The following is a 14,323-nucleotide window of genomic DNA, read 5'->3' on the forward strand; positions in this document are numbered from 1 at the left end:
TTATTCTTAGTAGATGCCTGGTTTAAAATTTTTTCAGCTGTTCTTACAGAAAGAGAGCCAACTCAAAGATTATACCTTCGAAGAAAAGAACAGTACCTTAGGCATATTTGATAAAGCAGTGTATTGTTCTTCCCTTACAATCCTGATGATAAATGTGGCCTTAAATGCTGGTTCATCAAAACAAGGAAAAGCAGATCTTGCTGCTAGGGGTTCAAACTGAGTTGCTGCAAAGTACCTATAACAAATGCAAATACAATCCAATAGTTAATGAACATCTTCTATTCAAGGCACCCTGCCAAGTACTAGAGACATTAAGATAAATACATAAAATCTCAGTGATTAAAGGATCCACAACTGGCTTGAAGGCAAAGGCTTACAGAAAGGAAAGAAACATACGTGAGGCTGCAAATAATATCCTAATCATGAAAACAAAGTGTGCATGAAGGACAGGAAATAAATTCTGACTAGAAGTTGATGACACTAAGTGAATTGGTACACAGTGTAAAAACGGTCTTAAAACCTGAGGAGTGGGCTGGGAAGGTGGCTCAGTGGTAGAGCGCTTGCCTTGCATGCCAGAGGCCCTGGGTTCGATTCCTCAGCACCACATAAGCAAAAAGAAAAAAGCCAGAAGTGGCGCTGTGGCTCAAGTGGTAGAGCGCTAGCCTTGAGCTGAAGAGCTGAGGGACAGCGCCCAGGCCCAGAGTTCAGGCCCCACGACTGGACCCAAAAAAAAAAAAAAAAAACCTGAGGAGTGTTTGAAAAGGTAGAGAAAGAAAGAGTGCCCTCCAGAAAGGGTGGGCAGCACAAGCGAGTAGTATATGTCTAGGCACTTTGGTGGCTGTAGAGTATGGATTTGAAATCACAAAAGTAGGATACGGCTGGCCAGTGATATCTTAAATAGATTTCTAGAAGATCAGTAAGAAAGGTTTTCATTAATTGCTGTTAATCATGTGCACACTGGCTAACCCTTAAATCTACAACCTATACATTTGCGAAGACTGAAAAAAAATCCCATTTTCCTATAATATTCTCTTCTCCTTAAAGATGCTTAGGAAGAAAAGTATAAAAAGAACAAATGAAAAAAAATGTGTTTTTTTCCCATTAATTTTTCCCATTAAAGTAGAGAGCAAAAGCAAATCTCCACATGAGAGATCATTCCACACATAGCCATAGAGTAGTTAGGGCAAGTACAGCTTGCTGATACTGAAACTCATAGTTCAGGGACCACGTAATGTTGTATACCTATAAAAACCACTTTAGATGTGTCAGATTTTCCTATTTAGTGTTTAGGTTTGGCTGTTAGATGACAAATAGAAAAGAAAATGTGTAAGATTGAGGTCTGAAGACTTCAACTCTACAATTTACCAGTCATAGGACTTTGGGCAAACCTGTGACCTTGATCTTATTTTCCTTATTTTTATGTTGTGATTTTTGATAGGCTTGCATACCCAAAACCAAGATTTTAGTTAAAATTTAGTTAAAATCTACTTGTATACCAAATAGATACCCTGATAGAGATTTTACTATACATGCTGGATAACTTCAAGTCTTCTACACTTGAAATTACTATACGTTTGTTCTGGTAAGGATGAGCCCAAAAATATTTCTATTAAGTAAATAATAAGGTAGCAAGCAATATACATACAACAATTTAAACCTATTATATTTCTATCATTCCATATTTTACCCCTTCCCCAATATTCTACTGTAGTTAAACAGAATAAAACCAAGATATGAAATTTGATCATGTCCTATTATTCATACAAAAAGAATCTATTTAGGGATAATGTAACAAAATTAACAATTTTATGTAATAATATAAAAAATTATTGTTAAAAGAAATTCAGTATCTAGTTGTCAACTCTTTAAGAAGGCTTTTTCTTAATACTTAAGAGTCTGTCTAATCTAGGCTGAATATCTGACACCTATTATTTTATATTCGATTCTATATTTGCTTTCAAATTATAATATGACATAACTGTGAAAGGGGTTTGGAGAGAAGGAGAAAAGAAGAGGGTAACAGGGGGCTGAATACTATACAAGTTGTGTATGTATATGTACACGTGCATAAAAATAGCACAATAAAACACTTTAAAAACTATTAAAAATAATCCAGGCACTGATGGCTCATGCTTGCAATCCTAGCTCCTCAGGAGGTTAAGATCTAAGGATCCTGGTTCAAAGCCAGCTGAGGTAGAAAAATCCTTGAAACTCATCTCCAATCAATCACCAGAAAGCTGGAAGTGGAGCTGTGGCTCAAGTGATGGAGTGCTAGCCTTGAGCACAAAAGCTCAGGGACAGTGCCCAGGCCCTGAGTTCAAGCCCCACAACCAACAAAAGAAAGGGTATCAAGAGTGAATGTTATGAATGGATGAATTTGATCAGAGTATACTGTGTGCATCTTAAAAAATATAACAATGAAATTTCTGTACAATTGGTTTTCTAACAAAAATGGTTTTTTTGGAGTTTTTTATTTTTAAAATTTTATTGTAAAGGTCATGTACAGAAGGGATACAGTTAGGTATAAGTCAGGTAATGAGTACATTTCTTTTTAGTTTCAGCACCTTCTCCTCCAGAAGTGCTCAAGCCAATTATGAATTTGCTGGGGGTCAGGTGAGAGAATGAGCACTGGAATAACAATGTACAGAGAAAAGAAATATAAATTAGAGAAGCAGGACATCATGGTGATTATGTGGCTTCTGCAGTTAAAACGACCTTGGATTTGAGTTGCTCATGATATAATATTAGTAGCTACTTCTTCTTGAGTTAGATGGGGAAAATTATTATGCATAACAAATGCTTTAAGTAGTTTCTAACATTTTGTTCCCAGTAAACTGGCAACTATTAGCCTCAGACTTTAGGCCAATGGACATGAAGTTCAGTATAGCAGACAATGGCATAAGAAAAACCAGAAGCTTGATAACTAAAGATCCTGACTGAAATTGTGTTAGAAATAAAGAAATGCTAAGGATTGTAAACCAAAGGCCAACACAGTCATCTGTCCTTACAGAAACAAGTACAAAAGCAAGAATATACATATGCTAGGTGCAGTGGTTCAAACCTACAATCCTAACTACTCAGGAAACTGATAGCAGGAGAATTGTGGTTCAAGGCTAGGTTAGTCTGCAAGACTCCTACTCAACCAGTAATAACTGGGCAATAGTGGTTCAAGCCTGTCATTCTAGCTATGACCCCATTAAAAATTATAAAAGTAGGTGGCTGGGAAGGTGGCTCAATGGTAGAGTGCTTGCCCTGCATGCATGAGGCCCTGGGTTTGATTCCTCAGTACCCCATAAGCAGAAAAAGCCAGAAGTGGTGTTGTGCTCAAGTGGTAGAGCACTAGCCTTGAGCTGAAGATCTGAGGGACAGTGTCCAGGCCTAGACTGGGTTCAGGACCCACGACCGACAAAAAAAAAAAAAAAAAATTATAAAAGCAAAAAGGACTGCGAGAGAGCTGGAGCCATGACTCAAATGGTAGAGTACCTGCCTAGTAAGTATGAGACACTGAATCCAAACTCAGTCATGTCAAATAATGATAATAATAGTAATACACATAGAAATAGGTCAGTAGCAGTGCAGAAAATGGGTAAAATCTCCTTACTATTGTGCATAGACATTTTTCAGTGTCAGTGTAAAGTGTACAATATGAAATCCCCTAATTACTTTATCTTATGGTTTAAATCTTTATTCTAATTGTACTGCAGAAAGGAACAGTATAAAAACTTATCTAATGGGAATACACAAAATTTCAAGTAAGACAATAACAAAAAATTACTAGAATTAAGAATTGCTTAGAAAGAATAGTTTTCAGACATCTTAAAAGGTATAATTATAATCTTCTCAACTTTCATCCTCTACCAATATATACAATAGTGTGAGGCCTTTACTTTATTCTAGCAGTCAGATAAATAAACATATTCTGCTTGTAATAATTTCACAAACTAACCTAAGGCTTTAATATATCATTTGTAATACTCTATTTCTTAACTTTGAGGAATAATATTCCATTTTTCTAGCATGTCCCACAACTCAATCTAGCTCATAGTAAGAGAGTAAGCATGTGGCTAGGCCAAAAGTCACTTTACTCTCATATACAACATCCATTATTGACTAGTACCAGGTTCAAGGACTGGGGGCAATATCATCTGATTGGATGAGATGGCTAAATAGATGATTTAAAGGTCTGTTGGTACAAAGTGACTATTTTCATGTATATTCTGTATTTCTAGGATGATGGGAATTATAGTAAAAGGACTAAAGATAAGAACTCCTAGGCTGTGGCTGCAATCTCAAATGTGTGCTCAATTTCAGATACCATGCAAGAATTGAAATACAGAGACATTTATCATATTATAAATATATATAAGTATGTTATAAAAAGAAAGTATAAAAACTACTTTAGATATTCTTACAAAGTAGCAGTAAAATATACTAAAATATGACCAGCCTTTTCAAGTTCAAGTCACAAGTATAAAACTATCAAACTTATATAAAAATAGACGTACAATTTAATACTACAAGATAGGAAATTATAGCAGCTTTTGATGTTTCTCCATCTCCTTTAGAAGGTAAGACTTTATACACAAGCAGCCCATTTAGCACTGCAGTGCTTTTTGATAGAAGTAGTGGGGAAAAATTTCACAAAAGTTAGAAAAGTCCATTCTATAGCTAATTAGATATGCATCTCAGAAAAATACATTGACTTGTTGTATTTACTCCAGGCTTGCTCTATTTCTAAAAAATATGATTTTATTTCTTTCAATGGATTTTAAAATTTAAAAAGTCTCTGAAATAATAAAAACAACAACAAACTGCCATGTGACTAGAACCATAGATTTTACTTTGTCTCTTTCTCCACTTAAAAAGAAGCAGTTTGGGCCTGGGAAGGTGGCTCAGTGGTAGAGTGCTTGCCTTGCATGCATGAGGCCCTGAGTTTGATTCCTCGGCACCACATAAGCCAAAAAGAAAAAAAAAAGCCAGAAGTGGCGCTGTGGCTCAAGTGGTAGAGTGCTAGCCTGGAGCTGAAGAGCTAAGGGACAGCGTCCAGGACCAGAGTTCAGGCCCCAAAAAAAAAAAAAAAAAAAAAGAAGCAGTTTCTTTAAATAGATTTAAAATATTCTTTCCTAAGTATTTCTCTCTTTTCTTCTTCCTTCTCTAGTGGTTTTCCTCCTCTCCTCTCTTCTCTCTCTTCTTTTAGAGTTCCTGGAGATGGAACTTAGGGACCTGTACTCACAGGAGAGGAATACTCTAATACACTCACAGTTTCCTATATTTGTCTTAATACATTTAGCATACATTAAACAAATGGTGAATGTCAGTAATTCACATACTGATTTATACACTATGATCAGAAAGAATGCTCCAATTGCATAAAGCAGATGTACACAGACCTTTTTCAATAAAAGGTTGGATACTATCACAATTTACAAACAACTTATACATATTGTGCAGTGCATCTTTCTAGAAATTCCAGCTACATGTTATGAATACTATTATTAATGTACAAAGTATGTGTGCTGAATACTTTTAAGTTTTATTTCACTTTTGGGGGGCTTGGACTCTTTCAAAGTAGCCATGAGAAATTAAATAATCAGACTTTTTTTTAAGTGAACCAGTAAAGATTAAGGATTTAAAAATGATATATGCAAGCATTCCACTCTGATGCCCTCTTTCAGTCTCATTAAACACCTTCTAAAAGTTCTACACTTTAGGTAAGTAGGTTTTAAAGAATAATCAATGCCTATTACTAATAAAAATTCCAAAGAATGATAGAAAATAGATTCATCTCATAAAATATGGAAAGCTCAAGATAACTTGAGTTTTTGTAATAAAGAATATAACTCATAGAATCTTCATCTATTTCCTTCCCCCAGAAGAACCTACTTCTACTTCACCATACAAGCCCTAAGTTCTGCCTAAGGAAAGCATTATAGTTTTCCAAAATATCATTTTTCACATAACTTTCTAAACTTAAAAAGATGCATTGAAGCCGGGCGCCAATGGCTCACGCCTGTAATCCTAGCTACTCAGGAGGCTGAGATCTGAGGATCGCGGTTCAAAGCCAGCCTGGGCAGGAAAGTCTGTGAGACTCTTATCTCCAATAAAAACCACTAGAAAACCAGAAGTGGCGCACTGGCTTAAGCGGTAGAGCGCTTGCCTTGAGCTGAAGAGCCCAGGGACAGCACCCAAGCCCAGAGTTCAAGCCCCACAACCGACCAAAAAAAAAAAAAAAAAGATGCATTGAACGTCTCTGGTATGAACAAAGATATACATATCAAGCCGGGCGCTGGTGGCTCACGCCTGTAATCCTAGCTACTCAGGAGGCTGAGATCTGAGGATGGTGGTTCAAAGCCAGCCCAGGCAAGAAAGACCGTGAGACTCTTATCTCCAATAAACCACCAGAAAACCGGAAGTGGTGCTACTGTAGCTCAAGTGGTAGAGCACTCGCCTTGAGCTGAAGAGCTGAGGGACAGCGCCCAGGCCCAGAGTTCAAGCCCCACGACCGACAAAAAAAAAAAAAAAGAGATACATATCAAAAAAAAGTCATCAGTCAGCATCAAACAAGAATCACTGAAGAGATCTACATACTTTTTCTCATTACTGTCATCTTTGTAGGTGATGCCATAAAACCCATAGTAAGAACTAGAGATATTTGCTGAATACTCGATCTTCAGGGTATAATTATGCCCTGCTAGAAGGGCTTCAGAAGAAACAATGGCGATCTGTTCATGATACGGATATTCCAGAAGTTCGACTTGTTTTTCTTGGTTTGAAACTGCTGACATGAAAGTCACTCTTGAAATATTATGTCCTGTGCTATGAAGAATGACATTCCAGGTGGCCTGAAGAGCCTGAAGTGAAATTGTCACAGAACCCTTGAATGTCATTGAGGTTAGGTTTGGGTGCAGGTTAAGTTCATAACGTTGTGGCATAACGGCAGTAGGAAGTCTAATTTGTGCCCATGGAAACAATTTCCCATTTGTTGCAAGTGGCTGAATGAGTCCAATTGATTGGTTTTTTTTATGGCAGCCTTCTTTGGTAAAAGTACATCTAGGCAGCAGATAAATCACCATGATCACAGAGACGGCAACTACAATGACAAAAGCACAGACCACCAAGGTCCTGGTAGAGGGTACAGAACAAGCCCCATCTGTATTCTGCCTGTAGCCGGCTGCACTGTTCCGAAGGCCTGAGCTTCTGTTCATGAAGGACATGCCCAGCAGTTTTGCAGATGACTCGTAATCCTCTTCATCTTCATCCATCTCATGTTCACCAAGACCTCTCACCAGCAGTCGTGAACCCCTTGGCTCATATTCCACCTCATCAGGCTCTAGAGGATGTAAACAAGGCTCTTTGGCTAAATCCACCACATCTGGTTCTTCCTCAAACATGCTGTTTTCAATCATGTTCCTGGGGAGCTGAAGTCGATCTAAAATATCAGAAAGGATAAAGTTCAGAGTTACAGGGAAATACAATAACACGACATCTTCTGGAAAGATCAAATTCAATCTAAGACTTATTAAAATTGTAAAGTCTAAAAATTTTAAGATTCTGTAAATCACATGACTTACAGTCCCATCTCAGAGCTACAAAATTAAAGAACATACCTTATCTTGGGGTTCATTTCGTCTAACATCAACTTGTCTGATCATTTCTGCTTGACTCAGACATATACTAGTTATTGCAAATAAGGGAAACCATGGAACCTATGTTTCGTTGGGCCTGGCTTACTTCACTTAATATAATTTTTTCCAAGTCTTTCCATTTCCTAACAAATGGGGCAATGTCATTCTTTCTGATGGATAAGGATTCAAATTGTTTTTCTTTCTTGCTATTGTTTCTAACATACATATAAGATGATTTCTTTGTTGTATTGTATGTCCCTCCCCCACGGTATAACCTCGGTTTTTACTATATTTGATATTGGTATAATTTGTTGCTGGGAAGGGAAAAAACAAATTGTTTAAATAGGGATACAGGTGGACCCATTGCAATAATGAGATGTACAAGCCGTTATGTTGAAAAACAAACTTCACAACTTTGGCTGGGGGGGGGGGGGGGGGGGAGATGGGAGGGCAGGGATGGTAAGGGGAAACAAAGGAGGAGGGAACAATGCTTGATAAGAAATGTACTCATTACCTTGCTCACATAATTGTAAGCCCTCTACGGTATTTTCACAATAAAAAAAAAATTAATAAAAAAGATACTTAGATTCTTGATTCAACCATTAAAAACTCAAGCAAGAATAAAAGTAGATATAGAACAGTCATGAAATAAAAAGCTAAACAAACCAAGTAATAGCAAAAAAAAAAAAAAAAAAAAGAAGAAGAAGAAGAAAAAGACAGCTGAGATTACCTACCTACTAACTTCCTTAATGTACTCTTAATCAACAATCTAGGCTTTAAACGACTTGTGTTTTAGTCTGCCTGCAGCTGAGTCTGACCCCACAGACAAAGAAGTAGGATCAAATGGAATGTAGTCCAGGTCTCTTGTATTTGGGCCCTTGGACCTCAGTATTCATATGCTAAAGGCCTCAAACCAGGTTCCAGAGGCTTTGTGGGAAAAAGTGACCCAGTGACTCCGTGGTCACTGAGTCACATTCTCCCTAGGGACTACTACACACTTGTTTGCTTGTTACTAAGCTCAAGTGGCAGCAAAACAAGAAGATAGACTTGTCCCATAGCAAACTGGAAACAGCAAATTATAAGAAAATTATAAGCAAAATTATAAGCAAATTATAAGAAAACTTTATTAAAAAAAAGAAAACTTCCTAAGCAAGAATTAAAAAAAAACAATAAAACAAAAACTCTACACAAAAACTCTACAAAAACTTGCAATCCAACATGTTTTCCATGCTTTTACAGCATTCAAAAGTACAACATACTTCTATCTATAACAACTAAACTATATCCCACCAGTATTAGTGAATCTTGGATGAATAAGTAATGAGAGCTTTGACAAACTACAAAGAATTGCCCCTCCAATTTCTATAAGTCAATGAGAAAAACACTCTCAAAAGGATAAATAATTCCACATATATATATATATATATATATATATATCAACAACTCTACTATTACATTATTTAATATTCTTTGTTTAAACACATTTGAAACCACTACTAACCTTTCCCTACAAGGTACTTTTATCCATATCTAACTAATTTCTAACCTTCACAATAAATTACATAAAGTAGTAAATATTCTATTGCAGGCATGTAGGAACAATAACAAAACAAACAAACAGAAATGGGTTTGTTTTTATAGTCATACAGCTATGCATAGACTTTTTTTTTCTGTGCACAGACATTTAACTGACTTCAGAGCCCAGAAATGAAGCACTGACACATACCAGGGTGAAGTGTATATGATGACCAGAAGCAACCTCAGTACACTAAAGTTCCTAAAAAAGCAGACTTTCATGACCTCTTCCTAAGTATGAACTTTAATAAAACCCTCAGATGATTTATATGTAGCCAAGTCTGAAAGTGTTGATGCCATATGGTGTGATCCTAGTAACAGCCATCACAGTACACCTGGGCATGCTCTGGCATCCCACACTGTTTATGACTCTGACAGGCCAGGCTGCTATTACCTGCTATCCTCCTTTGATCCTCCTGCTTGTATGCCCTCACTTCTCCTTTCCAGCTTAGGGTACATGGTGAGCATCTATTATTCCATGGCCTGGCTTAAAAACTCAATAAAATTTCTAATCATTTTCTAGATGTAGGTTTAGCAAGCAGCTAGCTATCCATTTCCTGTTAATGGTCTGGAGATAGAAGACCAGTTACAACATCCTACTTCTAAAAACTTAATTTTCTGAGCCTCCTATAGTGCCCCACTTTCTAGCTTATATATATGTATGTTTACTTGAGTTTTGGCAGGCATACACTTCATTATTAGAAAATATTTGAATTTAAAAAAAAGTTCTTAAACTCTCAATAAATTCTTATAAGGGGTAGGAAATCTCTGTGGTAGTGAGTACTAGATAATTGTTTAATTTTAAACCTTTCAAGATTTTTTCTTGTTTTTTTTTTTTATGGTTGGTTGGTTTGTTGTTATTGCTATCCTATAGAAAAAGGCTGTTAGGCATTGTGCTTTCTTCTGTGCTAGACCTGGTGTAGACAACAATATGGACTACCTGGATTTATTCCACGTAATATACTTCTACCCAAATCTTGGTAGAGTGTCCGCCCTAATCCTTAGAACATTCTCATGTCTCACATTCCCTTAGAGCTCTATTTTTGAATTTGAGTCTTCATCCAAGTCCTACATCAAGCCAAGAAGTACTCTATACTCAGACCATTTACTATCTCCTGTCTTCACTTCCTTCTTACATCCTCTGAGCTCATCTGGACAAAATCCAGATAACTTACCTTCATTATTCAATACCCCATCAGATTAACTCTTATGTAGAATTTTAATCTTTCAGTAATGAAGCACATCAACCCATCTGCCATATTTTATTGAACAATGTGAGAATCATACTGTTTTGGTGTGTACAGTTATCTCAAGCCAAACATATAACACCAGGCAAAAGTCACTTTTATTACAGGTAGCTTATGAATGCTATACTTTATGTCTACTTTTTTTTTTCTAGTTGCAGGGCTTGAACTCTGGGTTCTTGCTCTCTTCAGCTCAAGGCTAGAGCTCTACCTCCTTGAGCCACAGCGCCACCTCTGGTTTTCTGATGGTTAGTGTGAGATAAGAGACTCACGGATTTTCTTGCCCCAGCTGGCTTTAAACCTAGATCCTCAGATTTAAGCCTCCTGGGCAGCTAGTACTATAGGCGTGGGCCATTGGCTCCTGGCTTATGTCTACTTTTTTAAAAGTTAATTTGATTCTTTAATTTTAGCTCAAACTACAATGTAACATATGATTACTCCTTGCTCTAATGGAATTTATTACTACTAAAGATAGTATCCTAGACAAGCAGGAATTTTCTAAAACCACTTAAAAACCTACACACAGAAGCTATTTATAAGCCAAATGTTCCTATCTGAAACATTCCACTTTTATACAACATAAACCCACGTGGTCAGAATTTAAGATGTGAAGATATGTCTTCTCATCAGGTACTGCAAACCTGTGGTCCTTGACATTGACTGTGGACAATGCCAATCCATACACTTTTGTTACCTATCTGACAGGACAGAAAATTAGCATTCAAAAATTTAATTGCAATCTGAAAGAATCCTTTTGTGTCTGTTGAATTTAATAGCATTTTAAATGCTTGTTTTTACATGTCCTTTTTCATGTCATTTTTCCAATTATTAATTTCATATGTTACAATATCTCTGCAACAGATTAAAAATTTTAACCCAATAAACAAAAATCAAAAACCTTGGTTCATAGGTTAGATACTTTGAGTTCAATGAGTCTTTATATTGAAAACCTAGCTCAACTACAACAACAGTGGAGGTGAAGAGGAAGTAACTAACTGGTAAGTTAGGTATATTAAGAGGTAGAGCATACAGGAATCAATGCTCTCTTAGGCCAAATGGACCATAAGAGCCAAGAAGCAAGAGATGGCAGGAAATACATGTTAATCCCTTCATACAGTCTGGTTTGAAAAACTGGAAGAAGCAAAGTCATTCATTGAAAGTGAAAATATAAGTTTTCTTATATTATCTTTCTCCTCTCTCTCTCTCTCTCAAGAATGGGTTTCTGAAATGGCATTCTGAATGGGGTATAATATATTTAATATACTGAACAGGTATCTGTGTAGAAGTATTTCATTAATAGCATAGTGCAAAGCTGAATACCTGATTTTAGATGAATGTTTAAGTCCTGACTTTTCTATTAACTACTTTCAAACAGGTTACCTGTTAACTTCAATTTCTTCATGTATAAATGTGGGCAATCTTACAAATTTGTAGGATTGTCATAAGGGTGACATATGGGCCAGGGCCCAGAAGAGGGATATTGGAAGATGAATAACCTGTGTTTACTATCTTAAACCATGAATGGGAGAAAAGAGTCAAGGGGCATCTGCACTTTAAGAAGGGCACAAAAAAGAAGGGTGACAAAGGAGACTAAGAAATAATGGACTGCCTAGAAATAGGAAAATCATGAGCATCCCAGAAACCAAAGGTAAACTTTCATAAGGAAGTACCTGACATTAAATTACTTACAAAGGTCAGTAAAGTGAGGCCTAGAGAAGTGCCTGTGTTTAGCAACCAAGGAATCAGTGATTCTTCTATCAGGTATGTTCAGTGGAACCAGGGGACTGGGATCCAGATTCTAATTTTCCAAAGAAGAAACGACTAAGGGAAATCATAGGACTAAACTAAAAGTATAACATGCAGAAAAATTAAATCCTTTTTTTGTTTGCTTTAACATGGAAACAAATTAAGTACATGTGTTTATAGTAAAAAGTAAAGAAAGCTAAAAATGTAGATGTAGGCATATAAGAGAGGGGAAATGGAATAACATTTCAGAAAGATGAGAGAGATCACAAAAACTCCAAGAGATGGATTAATCATCATAATGGTAGGCATGCTTCTTCTGAGCCTGGAGGTGAGAGAGAAAAGTCAAACCTAGGAGAGTAGAAAAGCAGAAGGCTTTGTGTTCTGGGTGACAGGAGAAACAAGATCATTTACCCAGAGCCACAGGCAACTGTGGAGAAGACAAAGGCAGCTTGAGAATAATAAAGGACAGGTGACATTTAGGAGAAACAGGGGAGCATTAACTCCATAGACAACAGATGACTAAGAAACTCAGAAAGCCTAGTGGAATTTGTCAGACCATGTGATTTCATAAACATATTCAGAAATATTATCAGCCCAGGTAGAAACAGAAGAGAAATGTTACATTTTATTACAATTATAAAGTTTAAAAAAACACACAAATGATTGCTCTGGTTTTATAAATATAGAGAGGAAGTGGTGAGAGGCCAGGGAAAATATACAGATGGTGCTGGGAAGAGATTGAGGACTAACTGCAATTTAAAAAGTCAGTACAAAAAGCCATGACAAATAACAATGAGCAACTTGAATTAAAAGAAGCAAACTTCCCACAGCTAGCCATCCCATTTTCTGAGAAAATGAAATAGGATTTTCAAATTAACAAGCCAAAACATCTTTAAAAGAACAGGCATAGTCTAAGTAAGTATTCCGGGGCAGACACAAGCTAGCTATATTCAAATAAGGATCTAACAATAAAAATTGTTCTCTTTTTTCCAGCTCCTGTGATATATTTACATGAAGCTAAAAGCTCCACGTATAAAACAGGACTTATATCTTTTTGTTGTTGTTGTTGTTGGTCATGGGGCTTGAACTCTGGGCCTGAACACTGGCCCTCAGCTCTTCAGCTCAAGGCTGGCGCTCTACCACTTGAGCTACAGCACCACTTCCGGTTTTCTGGAGGTTTACTGGAGATAGAGTTTCACGGACTTTCCTGCCCAGGCTGGCTTTGAACGGGGATCTGCAGATCTCAGACTCCTGAGTAACTAGGATTACAGGCATGAGCGGATTTATATCTTCTAAACCATTTCAAACTGGAAACTGAAGTAAATTGCCAAAATGGTGGCAAATTATCATAGTATTTGCCTAATAAAATCCTCTTCCATCAAAAAGAGATTTCATCTTAATGAAGGTTAGCTTAATAGAAAAAGAAAATGTAGACTTCAGAAACAAAAACAAGTTGATTCTTTTCCCTGCCTAAGTCTTATCAGGCAAAATGTGACCCAACCTTCCTAACCCATGATCAAAGAAAAGCTCTTGTCATTAGTCACAGGGCTCAGGTTATGTTGCACATTTAGATATATCCTATCTCTCCAGAATCTAAAAGGCAGTTACTAAGATAGAACAAAATGCATGTAAATAATTCGTTTGCTAACACACCTTGTTTGCTCATACCTTAATGTATAGGCAGTGCCATAAAATTCAAACACAGAAATTCCTGTATGCTTTTCTCCCTATTATGGTTTTTTTTTTAATCTCTGGATATATTTTACCCCTGGTATATTTTGCTTTTCCACAATCAACCTTTAATTTTCCAGACAAGATGCAGAAAGATAATAACCCAAAATCCAAATAAAGTCTTTATTCTAGCTCTCTTCAATTCTTAACCTTTTGTCAGTTTTGTGAAGGAATAAGTGGGTGACAGGATAGGAGACAAAAAGATCACAGAAAAATGGTTTAGTCTATTAACACCCTAAGTTCATTTTACCTTTAGTCCTCAACATGAGGAATCAAGATATACTTTTCTCAGCAGTGAGCAGTGGTATGTGCCTGTGGTCCCAGCTACCCAGGAAAGAGTATTAATTGAGCCTCAAGAGTTCTACGTCAGTCTGGTCAACATAGTAGGACTCCATCTCAAGA

The 14,323-nt window shown here is 36.7% G+C and overlaps 1 protein-coding gene across 2 annotated transcripts in view; it reads right to left on the minus strand.

Moving 5' to 3' along the window:
• LOC122117366 (leucyl and cystinyl aminopeptidase) overlaps positions 1-14,323 on the minus strand; it is a 99,250-nt gene that overhangs the window by 55,283 nt on the left and 29,644 nt on the right. For both annotated transcript variants that reach the window (XM_042691112.1, XM_042691111.1), the window contains exons 2-3: positions 6,589-7,429; positions 97-235 (exon numbers count right to left, since the gene is read on the minus strand). In XM_042691112.1, the coding sequence (XP_042547046.1) occupies positions 97-235; positions 6,589-7,429 (980 nt within the window). The remainder of the gene's footprint in view (positions 1-96; positions 236-6,588; positions 7,430-14,323) is intronic.

Source organism: Dipodomys spectabilis, unplaced genomic scaffold (assembly GCF_019054845.1).
Source record: "Dipodomys spectabilis isolate Male_0828 unplaced genomic scaffold, ASM1905484v1 ptg000140l, whole genome shotgun sequence".
NCBI lineage: Eukaryota > Metazoa > Chordata > Mammalia > Rodentia > Heteromyidae > Dipodomys > Dipodomys spectabilis.